Source organism: Tachypleus tridentatus, chromosome 13 (genome assembly GCF_004210375.1).
Source record: "Tachypleus tridentatus isolate NWPU-2018 chromosome 13, ASM421037v1, whole genome shotgun sequence".
NCBI classification, from domain to species: domain Eukaryota; kingdom Metazoa; phylum Arthropoda; class Merostomata; order Xiphosura; family Limulidae; genus Tachypleus; species Tachypleus tridentatus.
The window spans coordinates 198,409,068-198,429,242 of record NC_134837.1 but is presented as its reverse complement, the minus strand read 5'-3'; the positions used below and the strand labels follow the sequence as shown (position 1 = coordinate 198,429,242).

At 30.8% G+C, this 20,175-nt stretch overlaps 1 protein-coding gene across 8 annotated transcripts in view; it reads left to right on the top strand.

Moving 5' to 3' along the window:
• TTLL1B (Tubulin tyrosine ligase-like 1B) overlaps window positions 1-20,175 on the top strand; it is a 46,852-nt gene that overhangs the window by 11,807 nt on the left and 14,870 nt on the right. For 5 of the 8 annotated variants that reach the window (XM_076474344.1, XM_076474345.1, XM_076474341.1 and 2 more), the window contains exons 3-10: window positions 437-502; window positions 7,626-7,783; window positions 13,423-13,527; window positions 14,682-14,751; window positions 15,478-15,612; window positions 17,639-17,747; window positions 18,448-18,528; window positions 19,636-19,698. In XM_076474344.1, the coding sequence (XP_076330459.1) occupies window positions 437-502; window positions 7,626-7,783; window positions 13,423-13,527; window positions 14,682-14,751; window positions 15,478-15,612; window positions 17,639-17,747; window positions 18,448-18,528; window positions 19,636-19,698 (787 nt within the window). The remainder of the gene's footprint in view (window positions 1-436; window positions 503-7,625; window positions 7,784-13,422; window positions 13,528-14,681; window positions 14,752-15,477; window positions 15,613-17,638; window positions 17,748-18,447; window positions 18,529-19,635; window positions 19,699-20,175) is intronic. The other 3 variants (XM_076474347.1, XM_076474342.1, XM_076474348.1) reach the window with 2 other exon arrangements.

Here is a 20,175-nt window from a genome sequence, read left to right as displayed (position 1 = left end):
CTCACAAAAATAATCAGTTAATCACAATAGGTTTTTCTAATTATTGGTATTTTCAATTGTTTTCAGCTATGTAACTAATTGAAATATTACCATTATGTTTGTTTGTTGTTAGGTGTAATACTGCATTGTGGGCTATTTGCACTCTGCCCACTGTGGGTAATGAAAAACAAAAGCCGATTTATCTTACCATAAATAATATATACACTAGAACTCGTAATTAACTGTCCTATAGAGCCAATAATGAAGTTTAATATTTATACCAAGTTTCATAACATCACGTTGTTTCATTGTATTGAATATTATGTTAAAAAGAACTGAAAGTGTTGTTTGGAACTGAAAGTTGATAAAAACTGAGAACTTATGTGCTTTTTTTATTACAATTTTTTTACAATTTTTACATGAAAATGAGCTTGTGTGTTAAATTGTCTTTCTGTAGGGCATCAGTACAGACTGTGAGAGCTATATTCAGTGTTGAGAGTGGATTTAGACTGTCTGATTCACAGTAGGTGTTAATATTCACATTTGTGTGATAACTAAAGTTAGCTACACTAAAATTACTGAAATGAATGAATTATGTACATCTGAATTAATAGAAATAATTATATTTACAAATTACATATTATTTTGTTAGTTTTTGAAATAACTACACTGGATAACAAATAATTTGGTGCTAGAGAAACATCAAGTGGTTTGGGATAATTTGATGGTACTGACTTTAAATAAACATGTAGTCAGAATTTGTTCATCATCTCTATATTGTTAGTTATTATCATATCTTAATATTTTATTTGGAATTATTGTAATATCTCAGAATTTTATCAGCACTATATGAAATACCATGTAATCAACTCAGTGTAATAGATTTATGCTGTGAAATTAAGTCTGATAACTTCAAACTTTGACTGTACTGTATTGGTGTGAAATTCTATATCTATTGTTTGTATATGCTATTTGATCTCCATATAGTTTTAGTGAATTGCGCGACTTTTGCTTCATTCTGTGACTTATCTGCTCTGTCCAGGAATCGTGGAACCCTCACATGCTGTTTGCTAGAACCTTCAAGAAGTCCTTCAACCGAGCATGAAAGAACAAAATAAATTGCCTCTCTTTCAGTTTCCTCTTACTTACTCAGTTGGTCACTTTGTCTTACTGTATGTTCAGTGGAAAAAATAGGTCCAATCTTCTTCTCTCATCATACCCACAATATAATAAATTTGTGCAAAACTTTGCTTTTTAATATCTTTGGAACTTTAGTTCTGTAAATATACTTTTTTATAATAGAAAATCATTTTGAAATAATGGCTAACTCCAGTTCAAGTAAAGTTCAAAAGTGCAAACATCTTCAAACAGTTTCTATTACTTTTCTGAAAAACATTACAAACAAGGTAATGGTAATTACTACCACTATTTTGAGAGTAAAACTAGTGACCAAAAAAAATATTCGGCTCCACATGTGTTTTGTGCAATTTGTAAATCTGGCATGACACAGTGGCTGAATAAGAAGAAAACAATTATGCCATTTGCAGTTCCCATGATATGACATAAGCCCAAAGACTATTTAACTGATTGTTATTTTTGCACAACTAATGTTTCTGGATATTCCATCTACAACGAAACCAGTATCTCATGAGGATGGTCTTCCAGTGCCACACCCATCAATGTATTTGAAAAAAGAAGAATTTTCCTGTTAAGAAGACAATGAACCATCGTGATCCCCTTCATCTAGTAATTCTATTCTTGTGGCATTTTAACATCAGCTACTTCATCTGATCACACAAGAAGAGCTGAATGATCTGATTCATGATTTGTGTCTGTCAAAGCTGCATGAAGAACTTCTTTGCTCTTGTTTACAGTAACATAATTTATTAGTTTCGGAAACAAGAGTTTTAGTTTACTGAAGTTTCCATCAGCCTTGCTTCTTACTACACCATACAACATGCTTTGTGTTTTTGCACAGTTATTGAAGTATTAATGGAAGAATTAGGTAATGAACATCATCCTTAAGAATGGAGACTTTTTTCAGTTTGTTTAAAGGTAGTCTTAAAACTGCCCTTTTGTACATTGGAAACAGCCATCAATTCCTGTTACTCATGTGATGAACATGAAAGAAATTTATTAAAGCATGCAGAATATCCTTGAGGCTATCATGTATGATCATAGAGTTATTATATTTCTGCTATGCCTGCAGAGTGGGGCTACCAAACATTGTTGCTTTTTTGTACTTCTGTAACAGCTGAGATGGTAAAAATCATTTTAGATAGAAGGAATGGTCAGTAAGAAAGAATTATATATTAAGGAAATAGATTGTTGAGTTAGAATCTTCAGTGGATCTTCAAAATACATTTCTGACCACTTTTCATATTAAACTGGAACTCATGAAGAATTTTGTTTAAGGAATGAACAAAGATGAAAATTGTTTCTTATATCTGTCTCCAGAAATCAGTGAAACCAAAATTAAAGAAGATATTTTTGTTGGGCTGCAGATGTGAGAAGTGTCAGATGACTGGTGATAATTTTGAAGCAGCACTCAATCAAAAATAACTCGCTGTCTGGAAGTCTTTCGAATTGGTTGTCAAAAATTTGTAGGAAATCATAGAGATTAAAGAAAGCTAATGGCTGATGATATAGTAAAACTAAGCAAGTTAAATGTTAGTGAAAACTCTTTACAAATACTTATGCTTTAACTCACAATTATTATACTGTTATTAAAAGTAAACTAGATCTACAACTAAATGATAATGACACTTTACTAAGCCCATTCATGAGTACATGATAAATTATAAGAAGAAAAGGGAATTTAATGTAACATCTGTAATTGTACTAAACCTGTACAGAAAATTTTCATTCCAAAAGTACTTAAACTAAATACATGACACATTTACTATAATTTGGCAGTTGGTAATAGTGTAATAATATCTTGTCTGATAACTTGTTAATAGAGCTATGAAAAAAGATTATTACTGAGATTAGATTCAATGAACATGTTTAACATGATTGAAGAGCACATCACTAGTGAAACCTAGGTTTTTCTCATACCAAGACTGGTGTTGTATAGCAGTGTTAGTGTGTAGTGCAAGTGATATTGAATCATCTAGACCCTAGAATTCTGAACCACTGATCACATGGAGACAACTGGCCAGTAGTAACTACTTAATAGTTTCTCAAGGCCCTTTCTGATAATAATGTCTTCTTGAACTAAAGCAACAGCAGTCCTTTGATTAGAAATACACTAGAAGACAAGACATATAACCCTTTGATTAGAAAGACAAGAGAAATCAACATAAGATGTATGGCCCTTTTGATAATAATGCCTTCTAGAACTAAAGTAATAACTGTTCCTTGATTATAAAGACAAGTAAGACATATATTATGCCTCAATAATGATTAAGCTGTGAAACATTGTATGTTATATATCAATATTGTTAAAGTTTGGAGATGGCTTGAATGGATGATGATGATACAAGTTGAATGTAGTGAAAAAAAGTACAATAATTGAAAAGGTTTTATCATCATTAGGTACTTTCATTCAAACTGTCTCAACACTCTGTTAGTCTCAAAGTAGATTCCTCACTTTCAAGTCTTCATTATAAAATATTTGTTAGACGTTAAATGCTGCAATAATATCGTAAAAGTAATAACTATAAATTATGCATGACTATTAAAAATATAACAAGTTAGTAAGTGCATCCTTCACACATACACATCTTTACCATATGATATCATAGTAATAACACCTGTATTATGTATGAATATTGAAAATTTATGAGGTTATATATAGATGTAATATTATTGCCAAGTTTAGTTTATGTTGCAACATTAGGGGTGGTTGTATTAGCAGGAATAATAAAGGTTGAAAACTAAAAATTATGAAATATCTAAATTATTCTGGTCAAAATAATAATGTTAATAAATCCAGATGAACAATAAAGAGGTAAAACAGTTAGTAACAAACAGAGTATGTGTTATAAATAACCTACTTGAATTTTATTAATGATAAAATATAATAGTATTTAATATCCTTATTGATCATATGTTTTTAACTATGTGCTAAAGTTCCTAAAATATCCTGCATTGTAAAGAAAAAGTGAATGCTAAGTCTATATTCCAAGAAACTCTTTTGAACCTGAGGCTTAAAGAGCATTAAATAGGATCCAGTCCTCATGGTATGTGAAGATGAAATTAACTTATATTTAAACTAGGCTTATAATAAGGACTTGTTTTATAAAAGTCTTAGTGAAGACATAATAGTGAAACATCATTTGATTAAAAAAACAACAAATATTCCTTAGTAGTATGATGGTATATACATATTTTTTTTATATATAATCTAGTGAACAACTAGGCATAGTAACTTACTATCTTTTGTATTTTCATGATTTATATAAAGTCAGTACTTATTAAAAATAGAAAGATAACTGTAGCAGGTAGTTATGTTTTTAATTTACGTCTATGTAACATATAATAAGCAACAGTGCTATCTATTCCCTTTAGAACAAAAAAAAAGCAATTGATCAGTTTTTTGGTCATTAGTAGCAAGCAGGGAAGTAAATGTGAAACATGGTTCAAGAGAGACTTTTGTTTCATTTCATCTAACACTTTAGATATATAATAATTGTAAGAAGTTACAAATAACATGAAGTCTGTGTTTTTATTATTTGATGCTATTTATCTTTCACTATTCTTGCTTTACTTTTTGAATGACAAGAGATGGCATGCCACATAAATCCTATAAATAATTTAGTTTAGCTCTTTGTGAAAAATATCAGATACCTAATCTGCTTCCAGATTTGACACAGTAGTTACTAAATACTAAACAAATGAGCTTATTTTAATGCAATATATTCTTAAATATTTTTTTCTAAAAAAAGTCTTTATGGATTAGAGCTCTTGATTTTTCCTCTATGTAAGATTATTTCTTTTGATGATAAAATTAGAAAAAAATATCCTCTACACTCTGAGTGATTAAAAGAGAACTTATATTTCAACTAATGTTTTGTCTTTGTGGCTTCTTCAAGGCTAGTATTTAAAGCTGTTTCATATTAGAACATTCATTACATTATAAAACTGCTTGTAAGATTATTGGTTTGTGTAAAGAATGGAGAAGCCATGAGTGCAGTAGGGAAAGAAATATTTTGGTTGAACTACTGCTATGAACATATAAAACTCATGGTCTAGAAAATAAGCATTACCCATATGATATGTTACATCTTTTCACAAAATAGCTTTTATCGACTAGTACTGCATTCTATTGATACAAATTTTCAATGCACATTACTAGCCTTCCACTTCTCTCTTTTGCATGCAAATGATTATGCAGTAGCTCTCCACCAATTGGAGTCTGACACCAGCATCTTCTTGACATCTTTACTTGTTAATTACAGTAGTATTGTACAGATGTGTTGGTTTTCACTTGTGGATTTTTCAGTGGTTTCCTTTATACTACTGACTTAGTTTTTCTTTACTATTTATTTAAATTGTTGCATTTTGGTATTGTGAAAGTTTGTTTTTCAAAATTTTCTTATGTTTTTAGAAGTATTTATGGCTATTGTACTGTGGATTCCATTCTGTGGGAAGTGGTGCTTTACAAAGTATACTTTTTGATTTTTTTAATTTGCACTGTCCATCCATAGACCATGCTTGATGTAAATTACATTTATAGCTCTTCCTACTGCAGATGTGATGTACAATTCCACGTTTTATTTTTATCCATGACCATTCAATTACATTGCAAGTTCGGTTTATACACACACCGTAGAGATGGTATGTTCAGTAGCACTGCTGGTTTTCTCTTGTTGTTTTTTGTTGCTTCATAAATGTTTGTCCAGGACCATACACTTGTGGACTAACATGAATAAAGCAGACAGAGATTGCTGCCAATTTCTGCTTCTCTGTGTCATTGAGTTTCTTCTTATTATGGATCTGATATACAATTAGAAATTCTTCCTGACTTTGTGACCTGGAAGCTCTGCTTTTCAAGATAGGGTTTCATGGTTACCTGTTGCATTATCTCTGGTGATACAGTACTCTGTACTCTTCACTTTATTCTTGCCCTTTCTTCTAGTTGAGTATGAGAGTCCATACCACTCCACAGCCTCTTTGGTGATAGACAATGGAGGCCTGTCCTCCTGAGTGATGAATCATATTGTTCAGTTCAGAGTAGGGTGTTGACATTCCACAGGTGTTTTTGGCTTGTAGCACTTCCTACTGTGGACCTGATGTACAATTTCAGATGCCACTAGGGTTTTATTGTTGCACTACATCATATGCCTATCTGTATACCTGACCAATTGTTTTTTCCTACCGTGGCATTCTTTCTTCATACCATCAGTAGATGTACATTCCAGGTGGGTATGATCTTGGTTGGAGATATCCCAGTTATAATTAGTGTCATGACTAGATTGTGTAATGCCCTGCTTACTGTGGACTTGATGTACAGTTTTAGATGCCAACAGGATCTGGTTGAAGCACTCCTGCATGTCACAACTATATATATATTATATAATTGCAGCTTGACATTAAGGCTGAGATTTTTCTCAGTTATAAAATAATAAAGAGTATACATGGATCAGATGTGATGTAATCTCCCTCTGAAGTATAATGTTTACTCTTTTAGTTTCACAACTCCTGGGCTGTCTTTAGATGCTTTCTAAAAAGGGATCTTTTTATTTAAAATTGGTCACCCACCAAATCATTGTGGGATTCTAGATATTTTGTGAGTGGGAGGTAAGACATTGTATTGGAAGTTAGTATTTTGTGACACTGAAAATGGATTTCTAATAAATACTTACCTCCCTCTCTCACATTTTCCACTCAGCCTCCTCACCTCCAATGATATATGGTGTAGATGTGCTGCATGATTACTTGCTTGTAGAAGCAGGAGTTGGAAGGGTAGTAGCATACATTGAACATTTGTAACAATAGAGAGTAATAGTAGTGCTAGTTGAAAAAAGCCATTTTGTGAGAAGAGGTAATTATCTATCAGAATTATATTTTAATTGTAGGAAAATTCTAATTTCTGTTATTCAAAATCAGTAATTAGAAAAATAAATTATTTAAATTTGTGCTTAGGCATCTTTATAAATATCTATTTTTTATTTTCAACTGAGTATGTACACATGTGGAATGACTTTAACTGAGAGAAAATGTAATTTTTGTGCTAGTTTCAGATATTTTATATTGATAGCAAAAGTAGCTTTATGTCTTCATTGGTTGCAATAGCAATGTTTCACTTAATATTTTATTACAATTCCTTTAGACTGAAAGAAATGATTTATGCTCTCTCATCAAGTTATCAGTGTCTAGTTATGTCCATGTTACGATTAAAGATTATTTATTATTTTATATTGTGTCCCCTGGTGGTACAGTGGTAAGCCTATGGATTTACAACACTAAAATCAGGGGTTTGATTCCCCTCAATGGACTCATCAGATAGCCCAATGTGGTTTTGCTATAAGAAAACATACATAAATATATATTATATGGCATATTGATATTTTTCTATTTGAGCTTGTAGATATAAATACTTATTTTTCAGTGAGGCTTAATGTTTTCATTTTTGTTTTAAGAAAGTCATTTGTTCATATTTTATAAAATAAATCTGAAGTTTCACTTTATATATGCCTCAGTGTTTTTGTTTTTAGAGTGGTTAATCATTTTCCAAACCATTATGAACTCACAAGAAAAGATTTATTAGTGAAGAATATTAAAAGATATCGTAAGGATCTTGAAAAGGAAGGAAACCCTATTGCAGAGAAAGATGAAAATGGAAAATATGTTCACCTGGGTAAGTATGCAAGATGAGGAATAGAAACATTCTGGAGAGCTGCAGGTTTTATTTACATATTATGTTTTTGAGGAAATTTAGTACTCATACCTTGTTTTATTCAAGTACATATTAGTGAAACACATACATAAGTGATGCAGAATGATATTGTGTTTATTGTAACTCTTTAGTTAATATGTGATTTTTTTAACTTTCAGTGACTTCCATTTGAAAGTAGAAAACTGGTCTGATAAACAATGTAACTTTTTGTTTATAATTGTGCCCAGGACCTGTTTCTCTAATTGGTCATTATCTGTGTTCTCTTGCAAGAAAAATAATTTGTGACATTTCAGGACACAATACCATCTTTTCTGTTGGGAAACTTGATTGTGGCCTAGGGATGCACTGTCTTTGAACTTGAATTGCAGTGGACAAAGGCCATGTTCATAAAGGGTAATCCATGAGCAATATGGTTTTGTTAATGCTATTGCATTTTGTACTTAAAGCCAAGTTTTCTACTGTAACAACAACTTTTGGAAGACTTTTATCATCACTTAAGTGAATTTGTTAGACTATATTTTCTTGTTTAACTTAATGTTGACTTGTTTTGCAATGGCATTTTTTTACTGTAATTTACTCTGAGTTTATTTTAACTTTCTTATTAGTTAACTTAAAAGAGGGCTCACACTTGATTGGAAGTAGATATATTAAAGGCTTCTTTATTATTTTTATCAGTTATCACAACCACCATAAATATTTGCTCTTGTTTTGTTTTGGTGCATAGTGTTTGTGCTGCTCTTATTTTTGTACAATAAAGACTGTGGTTTTTACATACTTGAGTTTTGATAGAGTCTGTATAACAGACAGAGTGAATTACAGAGTAACGAATCTGTACTCTGTAATACTTAGTATTCATTGAATTTTTTTGTTAGGAAACCTTTTATGCTGCTCTGCAAGAAATCCATGAATCAGAATATTCTATGCACATTTACAAAATAACAAACTTTGTACTGTTAAAAACTTTGTGAAAGGTTTTTGTTAAAATTTGTGATAGTAAATGACTGAATCAGGTCTTCATGTGAGGCCACTTTTAACAAAAACCAACATATATTCTCCTCAATCTTGTTTTTTTTCATAGATGTGTCAATAAGTATGTGACTATTATTTGTGAAAAATTCAGTTAATGAAATTTAATCGTACAATAATACAAATATTGTAAAACATTAATCATTAGAACTGAGGCATAATCTGGAGGTAGTAAAAGCAACCAAAGAGAAGGAAGCCTGCTTTTATAGAAGTTTGACAGATGATCATACCATGTGTTTTCTATTCCTTTAGTTAAGTTGTAAATTTTTTGAAATTTCTCTTTTTTTCAATTGAATTTGGACATAAAAAGTAAAGACTTCTTAACTTTTTTTTTTTGTTAGATATCTAGCTCTGTCTAGGAACTCTTTGCTAATTGGCAATTGACTGAATTTCTTGCAGGCAAGATAGCTTTGTTTACTGTAAGCAAACTGAGTCATGGCTCAGGGTCTTACCCTGCCCCAGCAATTGAGTACAACTGTGCAAAGTAGTGTTTCATGTGCAAAGCTGGTGTAAATTATTATTGTATATTTTCTGTTGAAACTAAGATTGTTTTTTGTTTACCAACTTTTTAAGAGATTTTTCTGTACTTTTAAAGTTAGACATGTACTCCAACTCTAGCTTTATTTTTGATCTTGTATGTTTAATGTAACTGATTTGAAATTTTGGTAAATTTTTCACTTAACTTTTCTTTAAAACTTTATTGAGATTTTACTTTGATTATAAATTTAACTTTGTGTTGGAGTTTAATAGAGTATTTTAATTATCTTACAATGTGATTGGTGAGAGAGAGCTCATCAGAATTTCACTTCCTTTCTTTCCACTACACAATCACAAAAGAAACACTTGCCCTTGTTATACTGTTTATGATTGTCTTTTTGTTTTTGTTTATAACTAAAGACAGTCTTCATGTACCTCCCCTAATTCTTTCTTCCTGAGAAACGTGATTAGAGATTAGGTGATATAAACAGATATTTACAGATATTTTTTTTCCTTTCAAACCTCCAGTTACTGGACCCCAATGGTTACATGAGAGAAACTTTTGAGATGAAAATATTACAAATATTTACTGAGGTGACAAAAGAGAATCAGGAAGTCTCTTTGAATCATAGACATTGTTTTTTTTTCCAAGAGTGGATCTGTTGGTTGGACAAACACCAATAAATAATAAATGCTAGTCTAAAATGTTACATCTCTTTTTAAACTTGATTTTAAATACAACTTCCCACATCTCATCATAATTTCACAGATACCTTGCTAAACTTTCTTTTAAATATTTCAATTACATTTTGATCATGAAGTGAACATGACTTCATTGTTGTCCTAGGATTTGTCTAATTTTATATTGACTTTTTTTTTTTTTTTTACATCTTTAGGGTAATATAAAAACTCAACCTCCTGCAAGTGTAGAATCATGGCTTAAACACTCACCTTGGTCAGGCTTGACCTTATCTCTCAGGCTTCATTCCATGGGGCTTGCCATTTGGCTGCCTTGTCTGTTCCCTTACTTTGTACTGGCAAGGTTCTATAGCTTTTGAGGTGGTGGCTGCTTTTGACACTTGTCATACACCTTTGCAGGACTCATATGCATTTGCTTCAGTGGGCCTTTCATGACCAGTTGAAACTTGCATGGGATCCCTTGTGTGCTCTTTTTATCATCCTTTCCTCTTGTTTGTCAACTTTGGTCATTGGTCTGTTAAGGAGATTTCTCTTTACATCAATGTTCTCAAACTCCTGGCTGGTCCTCTGTATTTTTTCTGTATTGATCATCCAGGATACACAAGGTCCCATTCCCTGTTTTTGTTTGTACTATGGATAATCTTTCTTAGACCCTCACACATCAGATTCTTTTGATAGCATGCCATGTCTTGAGTGCCTCCCCTCTCTTGGTCAATAGTCTTTCCCATCTTGATCTCATAACCCACGGTGCTTCCTCTGTGTTTTCCATGTTTATTTGTTCCTTTTGTCTCTGTTGGTGACTGAGGCATCCTTTGCTCCTGGTTTGAGACATTTTTTTTGTTTTTTTTTGCCCTTATCTTACTTCTATTTGTGTGTTCCCACCCCCCTCTTTGATGGGATATTTCTTCCTCCTTATAGGTTGGATAATTTAATTCTCAACATTACCAGGTCCTTGTACTGCTCCTTCTTCCTTATTTTTTATCCAGATCTTGCTTCATTTATGATCCTGTTTCTTCCTTTGCAATCTTCCTCATCCTGTGATCTTTCCCTGCTCAGCCTGACCATTTGGGTTTGGTATTTGATTCAGGTGAGTTATCCTTCCTTGTCTCCTTCTTAGCATGATCTTTTTCACATTTCTTCACGTTAATTCCATCACCTTCCCTTCTTTCTGCTTCTGTTTTTGGTTTTCTCTTGTTATGAACTGGGTTGTTCTGGACTTATTCACATTGTGGGTTCGAGTGCATGTGATGAACTTCCTTTAGATTCTGCATCACACATGGATGTCATTGCAGTATAGTTACAATAAAGCCACTCTACACCTTGAAACTTATCATCTCCTACCCACCTTCTACTGTGGGATTGAATTCTATTTCATATATGTCTCTTTGTCGCACCATCCTCTTCCACATGGATGTATTCTCTACTTGTTCCACCATGTCTAGTTCTCTCAAACACTTCCAAGGAATATGCCTGTTCTTCCATTGCACTGGTCCCTCCTTCAATGTAGGATTCAAGCTAATCTTATGCATGGAGGGAGATGCTGTATTAGATGTTATGTTTTTCCTAATTGAAAATGTATTTTCAATAGATACTTTCCTCTACTCACAATTTCCATCCTTCCTTCCCACTATTTTAAGGTGCTCGTGTTTTCTGCCAAACTTTAAAGTGATAGTTCAGTGGTGGCACGTAGGGTATATGAATCATATGATATAGTAGTGCTCTGTTGTTGGTGGAGATGTGATGTATAGTGATTAAGATGATAGACATGTTGGAACTTTTGACTCCAACAGAAGGAGGATTGAAGGTTTGTGGCATGTGTTCAGAAAATATTGCAAACAGAGTCAGCACAAAATGAGAAAAGCTAAATCTGTGAAATTTTCATTTAGGAAAATTATGATTTTCAAAAAGTGCAGGATATGGCAAAAAAATAGCTGTGTGATTGTTCCAATTAGAAAAGAAATGTAAATGACACCTCGGATAAATAAATATTTGTTCCACCTGTATAGTTCCAAAAATACATCCCTTCCACATCTTGCAGAAAAAGTAAAAGACCAATCTGAAATAAAAAGCAAATGCAACTATTAAAGTTAAATATTATAATTATTGTTCAAATTAATAGGTACTGTAAAATATTTCTTATTATGAAGGGAAAAAAGTGTCTAAAATGTGATAAACATTAGATTTTTTTTTTTAAATGAAGAAAGATATTTTAACATATAATTAATTTGTTGAAAGGGAATAAGATATTTCTTTAGGTGTTGTTATTGAAGGAAAGTTTAGAAATAGGATTAAAGTTAAATTGTGGCCTTGATGGCTTTGCTCCTAATACATTGAAAAGCCTGATAAAGTAGGTGGTGAAGAGTTAACATTATATTTTATAATTAAAGTTTTGTCCACTAGAAGATTCTTGATTGTTCAGAGATTGCTTACATGGTCCTTACTTTTTAAGATGGAGAGGCTTGAAGAAGTTCTTGGAAGTTACAACCAATTAATTTAACTTCTTGGAGACCCAGGATAGCTGGGTGACTAGGGTACATGACTTGCAGTCTGAGGGTCACAGGTTTGAATCCTCATCCCACTAAATATGCTCGTTTTTTTTTAACAGTAGAAGCATTATATTGTGACGGTCAATTCTAAATCTCAAAAGTTGGCAGTGAGTGGTATGACTATCTGCCTTTCCTATAGTCTTTCACTGCTAAGTTAGGGATAGTTAGCACATATAGCTCTTGTGTAGTTTTTGCATCAAATTCAAACCAAACCTCTTGACTTCATGGTTAAATTAGGTATTCATCAAAGCCCATTTAGAAATACAAGTATGGTTTATTTTACTTCTTAAATAACTGAATGCAATGTACCTTATTTTATTGTTTGCATTAAAGCATGTTTTAAATATATCTATTCCTTGTACATAATGGCATTGGAAAACTAAGGATTATGGATCAACTATGGGTGTTAGGACCACCTGAAAGGAGATCTGCAACAAGTTATATCTTTGCCATATTTTAACAATGTGAAACATCTTATAACTGATGAAAATCCTTGAGTATAAAGATTAGTGACACAGTGACAAAAGTCATCAGTATATCTGCAGTCAACAGTATGCAACACAGTTAAGAAAGCACTCAGTCTGGAAGAGTGTACTTAAACTGCTTGCATGAAGTATTCATTCAACCAGCATATACCTCAAGCAGCTGGAGAAAAACAATGGCATTCAAATAATTTAAAGTGGAATCTCCTATTAATGTGTATTTTTCTATACACTGTAATTTCTGAGGAAACAAGACAGAAAAAAATTGAGGTATTCCTTCTTAATAACATTATGGTTTTTGTCTTTTCTGTGACATAAGCACTGTTTTTATTTCTACTGCTGTTGCATTTTAAATTTTTTTTATATTTAGATTTTCTTCCAGTTACATTTATATTACCAGCAGATTACAACATGTTTGTTGAGGAATTCCGAAAGAATCCTTCAAGCACTTGGATCATGAAGCCATGTGGCAAATGTAAAGTCACACGAATATATTTTTTATCTAAGCAAGATAAGTCATTATGAGTTAGTAGTTTGGTGAATGGTTTATAAATTTCAAAAACAAAATTAGACATGCAATTGATTTTCAAAATGAAGCTGCATAAGTTTTGGGTGTTGTAAGAATATTATCCTTTATCACATATACCTGTTCTTATTGAATTGTATTTGATTACATGTAATAGCTAATAAATATATATATGCATACATAGAGAAAATTAATACTACTAGAGTTAAGTAAACAAAATTAAAAGGAAAGATTGCATTAAAAACAGGAAATCCAAACCTCTGTCTTATTATATTAGTTTGCTATAACCAAAAACAAGCTGAAACAAAAAATATACAGTAGAAAGAATAAGAGAAAGATAGCTGATTCTTTTTTAAAATAAAAGATTACATATGTAACATAGATTTTCTTTAAATTTATATAGACTTGGAACTGCAACACTAGTTAATACACATGTAAATTATTCAAGATATTTTCCTTGGTGCATGTAAGCCTATGTATTTTAGCAAATATTCTCAAGCACAGTAGTAGAAGTATCGTGTGGCCTAAGTTTGTTTCTAAATGTTTTATGTTTATAAACACAATTACAGCAATCTACCCCGTCTTAACATTTTGAAATATACTATAGTTTTTAAGTTTTAGGATTTAATTTGCAGTTGTATTTTAACCATCACAGTTTTTTAATTTTGTCAGAATAAATATTTATATAATGTATCAATTTAACAGTAACACATTTTTTTTTATTTTGCTCTGTTTCTGGTTATAACAAACTAATATAATTATACAGAGATTTGGATGTGTTGTTTTTAACAAAGTCCTTCCTTTTGATTTTATTTATTTAACTTTATTAATATTAATTAGTATATATTCAGTGTATGTGATTTGTTACTGACTATGTTGAACTTTTCCATTACATTGTTCAATCTTTGTGAAGTTATGTGTAATAGCCTTAACTAATGACATATTGTGAAGTGCAGATAGCCCTCAAGTAGCTTTGCATGAAATTCAAAACAAACATATTGTGAAACTATAATTTGCATTTTATATTTTTTGTTTTAACTAATAAATGTATACATATATATTTGTAAATATCTATATACATGTGTGTTATTACATCTATTTAGCTCAAGGTGTGGGTATTTTCCTAATAAACAAACTTTCCCAACTGAAGAAGTGGTCTAGAGATGGACCAAGGTAATGGTATCAAAATAAGTATAAACATATTTTGGAAAAAAGTTAGATAAAAGAAATGACTTCTACTTTTCAGGTAATATTTGTAATACTTTATATTACCCAAAGTTTCATGCTTGTTGTTGAACTATTAGCTCTCATGAAGTTGCAAGCACAGAAATCTTGGCTGAAATAGTTTTTTTAATTATTTTCTGGAGGGTAAATGTTATGTTTTTTCTCTAACTTTATTGCCAAAAATGTCTAAATCTATCCTGTACACACACAAAATTTCAAAAAAACGTATGCAAATACTCTAAGGTGTATCTTATTTTCATATTCAGTAGTTCTATTAATTTTGGAACACAATACAGAATTTGTATTTGATTACAAAGAGTACAAAGTTCAACAATTTATTGTTCTGTTAAAGACAGTTTGAAATCACTTTTATTTTGTGCAATGTTTCTTGTTAAGTTTTTATACAAGAGCTGTCCTTTAATGGTACATCTGTTATTTATGTCTATTGAAGTTTTTACTGTTACTGTATAATTCATCCATTTTTGAGCTTCATAGTAATTCTACATATAACACATAAAAAACCGTGTTGGAACTATAAATCATATAGTAAAGAATTAAGGGTTAACTAACTAGTTAATAAGGGATTCAGAACTTTTTTATGCAGTTTGGTCAACCAGAGCTAGTCTTGGTAAGTGGTGTAGCTGGATGGACATATATGTTATGTTTCTTTTGTAGTTTTAATCCAGCAGCAGTGAAGGAGTCATACGTTATCTCACGGTACATTGAAAATCCTCTTCTTATTGGAGGAAGAAAGTTTGATATTAGAATCTATGTTCTTGTCACCTCCTTTCGTCCTCTGAAAGCATACTTGTGAGTATTCCATGAAAGTCTAATGTTTTCATATTAGACGATTAATTTTGACTTTCAATTAGAGTAAAACTAAAAATCAACTTGGTAATAACTGGAACTAATTAAATATACTTTCCTTACATTCTTTCTTTAAAATATTGAAATACATTGTTTCATCAGTTGGCCCATGCTGACAACAATAATTTTGACCATAATCCCACTAAAATCTTACGAGGCTTGGCCAGCATGGGACCTTTAGCTTAATCCAAGGTATATTACTAGTCTAACAATGCAGAATAATCTCTATAATAAAAAACATATAATAGCAGTAATAAAAAAATAAAAAAATAATTAGATGCATTAAACATTCTTACCAATACTGTTAAAGAAAGTAACAATAAATGGGTATACCTTACTTCAGGGACACTAACACTAGCTGTTGGCTTCGAATACTGTTGTAAATGTAAGGTTTGTTGAACATCAGTATAACAATTTATAAGCAAATTCTTCATGAAAATGTTTTATTACAAATGGAAATCCATTAAATAGTTCTGAAAGTGTAACTTTAGAACTCTACATTATTTGTCATTAGAAGTACATCAGTTTATAAGTTGGTTCATTTGCTGTTCACGTTATAAACAAAAACGTTTTTGAAGTTAAGATTTAAAACAAAAATATATAAGTGTAACATTTCAAGTAGTAATACTTGTGTTTCAAAGGAATATGTCAAGAATTTCTTGATGACAACAAACCCCCTTTGGATAAAAATGCATCTTAGAATGGCTGGTGTGGGTATTAATACTTTTATTGACAAACAAAGAGCAACGTTTCAACCTCCCTAGGTTATCTTCAAGTTAACAATGAAAGTGTTAATATACATATCAGCTGTTCTGAGATACATCATTGTTTTGAGAATTTGTTGTTTAGTTTATTCAATCTCATTACACATATTCGGTTAATATGTTTAGTCTCAATATTTGTTAGGTTTTCTGAAAGAAAAACCTGTGTAATAAAGTATTAATTATCACCTTTTGGTATGGCTAGAAACTGTTGAATAAATAGACATATGTATCTCAGGATGGCTGGTATTACATCAAGTGGATTTCTCATCATCACGAAACAGACACGTCTTAAAATCAGTTTATAATATTGTAGTACCTCAAAGATCTGTGTGCTGTGACTATGTATGACATATCATTTTATAGTCATTTATAGACATTTTATAAATATCTTTGTTTAGTAAAACTTACTGTACATCTGACAGTCTTTATAAGGCTATTTTGTCTGTCATTATTTGCATGAGTTATTATGTCAGTAATTGAGGAACTTAACTTGTTGCTATAATAGAAAATGTATGTTTTCGTTATTTCATATGAACATCAGCTTGTGTAGCCTAGTGGTTAACATATTTAGACTGTTGATCTGAACATTTGTGGATTATGGACCCTTGTTGTAGAAATGTAGTCTGCACACTGGCGACCACAAGAGTGACAGTTACATCCTATTATTTGATCAGATAAGAGTAATACAAGAGTTTGGAGTGGGTGCTGTTGATGATCTACCACATTATAAACAGCTGGGTACAGAAAGCATGAATTGTTTGGCAAACAAACAAATAAATGTTTATTTTTATTTTTTTGTGTTTTTACAGTTGAAGTTTTGTGAGATGAATGCATCTGTTTTTTCTTTGTAAAAATAGATGTAGGAGAGAAACTTTGTATACTGTTTCTACCTTATTGGCCAATGTGTATTATGTTTATTCGATCATAGCTAGGAACGAGTACCAGTTTGTAGTGTTAGTAACATACATATTTTATACAGTGCAGGGCATTTTATTTAATAAAAATAATTTCTCTCTTTTCTTTTCAATTATTTTTTACTAAATGGTACCAACAAATATAAGTCATAGAATTTACCTATGATTTTCTAGACATTTTCAACTGTGCTCATTCATGAATCACTAACATATTACTCATAAAGCTGTTTGTAGATTTAATGGTATGCAAGTTTATTCTTTTAGGTTAAAGTATATCTTGTTTCTTTGCAGGTACAAATTGGGATTTTGTCGATTTTGCCAAATGAAGTATAATTCTAATGTGAATGAACTAGATAACATGTTTGTTCATCTAACAAATGTGTCAATTCAGAAGCAGGGTGTAAGTGAACAAAAAAACAGCTATTAGGTTTCAATAATAGACAAATGCATCAATATAGAGGCAGGGTATTAATAAGAAAAAAAACAGCTATTAGGTTTCAATAATAGATAAATGCATCAATATAGAAACAGGATATTAATGATAAAAACAACTATTAGGTTTCAATAATAGATAAATGCATCAATATAGAAGCAGGGTATTAATGATAAAAACACAGCTATTAGGTTTCAATAACAGATAGATGTTTTGTTTCAGAAGCAGTGTGTAATTAAGAAAAAACAACAAACAGCTATTAGGTTTTAATAATAGATTATATTGATCTGAATATAATTATGTTTGTGATGAAGAAATACAAGTATTTGTCTTTTATTCATATGCTGTTAAATTATTTAATTAATAGTAATTTATGTTTTCATACTAATAACATAAGCCTCAAATGTTTTTATAATAACCTAAACTTTGAGATGTGGTTGTGCACGTTTATTTCTAACTCAGTTATGTTATGTTAACCCTAAAGAAGTTGCAAAAGTGAAATGTTTGCTTAAATAAAATTATATATTTATTCTTAACTTTTATCAAAATCTAGTTCTGACAGTTTGTTGTTTTTGTAACTTTAAATATTAAAGGAATCTGTGTTGATTACAGCTAATTTTCAAAAGAGTTTATAGCCAGATTTAATATTATCCACATATATTCTTAGGAAGAATACAACAGTGTTCATGGAGGAAAGTGGACCATTTGCACTTTAAAACTGTACATTGAAGGGACTAGAGGAAAAGAGGTAAAAAGATGTAAATGCAAGTATTTTTAGCCGTATGCTTAGCATGGGCTTTCTTGCAAGGATTTAATCATGCTAACAGACATAAATATGATGTAAAAATTTAAACATTCACTTATTCGTATGTTGATGTATAACATTACTAGTCACACATGATTTATAAAGGTATCGAGGTTATAATTTATATGGAAAATCAACTTTTTCCTCAGTCCGTCAGCATAAAATTGTAATAAAACATGCTTAGGACTTAGTAGTTAAAGAAATAACTCTTTTGTATGAAGAAACTTTTATTGAAGTGGAACATATTTCTAGTTTATTTACATTTGTTGTGTTTGTTTATTTCTTATGTTGTGACCTAGTGGATCATGTTACATTGTATTGTTTAAATTTTTATGTGCATGTACGAAACCATAGTCTGTAACTAAAAGCAAGAAACTCTGTGATTTATGAAGTAAAACAAACGTAGCTCATTCCTAGGAAAAGACAAATGATGTTTTTCAACATGTTCTCTTTAACCATAAGTTGGTTGGAATAAATATCTTAAATAATTACCAATAACAACATAAGATTCACATTTCATAGGTTCTTCACCAGGACCTGTATCATTATAGAATTTGAAAGGGTATAATTTCTAACATGATTGTCTGATATTTTAATCCTTTGAAATATTTATTTTGATACGTGCTATGTAAATTTAGATTTATAAATAACTCATATTTTAGTAGAAATGTAGGCTGAATAAGTTGTTTCATTGGTTTTAAGTGTAACTGATTATAGCTGCAGGTGAAGGGTGCCACCTTTATGTAAGTATTGTTAATACCACTGTAGAGACGAGGAAACAACTTAAAAATGTAGAATTCACTTTTCAATAATTCTTGTCAAATCTTGAATGGCAGGAAATTAATTTCATTTCCTCCTTAAAGTCTTATGGAGTTTTGTTTTCCTAGTATATGAGTGAGTGCCTAAACCATGGAACTTGTGTATTACTAAAAAAAGGGCATTTCAGTTGGTTAATAATTATATTGTGGATGCACAATATACAATATAACTTGTAAATGAAATAAGTTTTGAATTATGATGTCTGAATGATGTATTTTTGTTTTGGTATAGGTGACTGACAGGTTATTTGAAAGCATTCGACAACTGGTCTTACATTCATTAAAAGCTGTGTCGGTAGGTAGCTAATAGGTAGTGTTTATGGTTTATTTTTACTGTTCTAATCTCATGATTAAAGTTGAAAGTGGTGAAACAAACCTTAAAGTATGTATTTAAAGGTTTCTAAATGAAAAAGTAGTTAAATATATGAATTTAAATAAATTTTAAAGGTTCAGATTTAACACAGAATGTTGAATATTAAACATATTTTGTTCTGTTTATATACTGTAATTTATTAATTTGCTTACAAGCTATTATATAATTTAATTTTAAAAATACGTATGTTTTTGGTTCTTAAGCCTTAAAAAAAATTCCATTCTTAGAAAATTAATGTATGTGTGCTTATTGTTATGGCTTATAGTATAACATTGTTTAAAATTTGACATTTCCTTAATTATTGCTTATTCTGTGAAAGACTGTTTACAAATTAGTTGTTAATGAAAATTTAAATAATTTGAGAAAGAGTAACTATTGAAGTGTCCAGAAGATAATGTA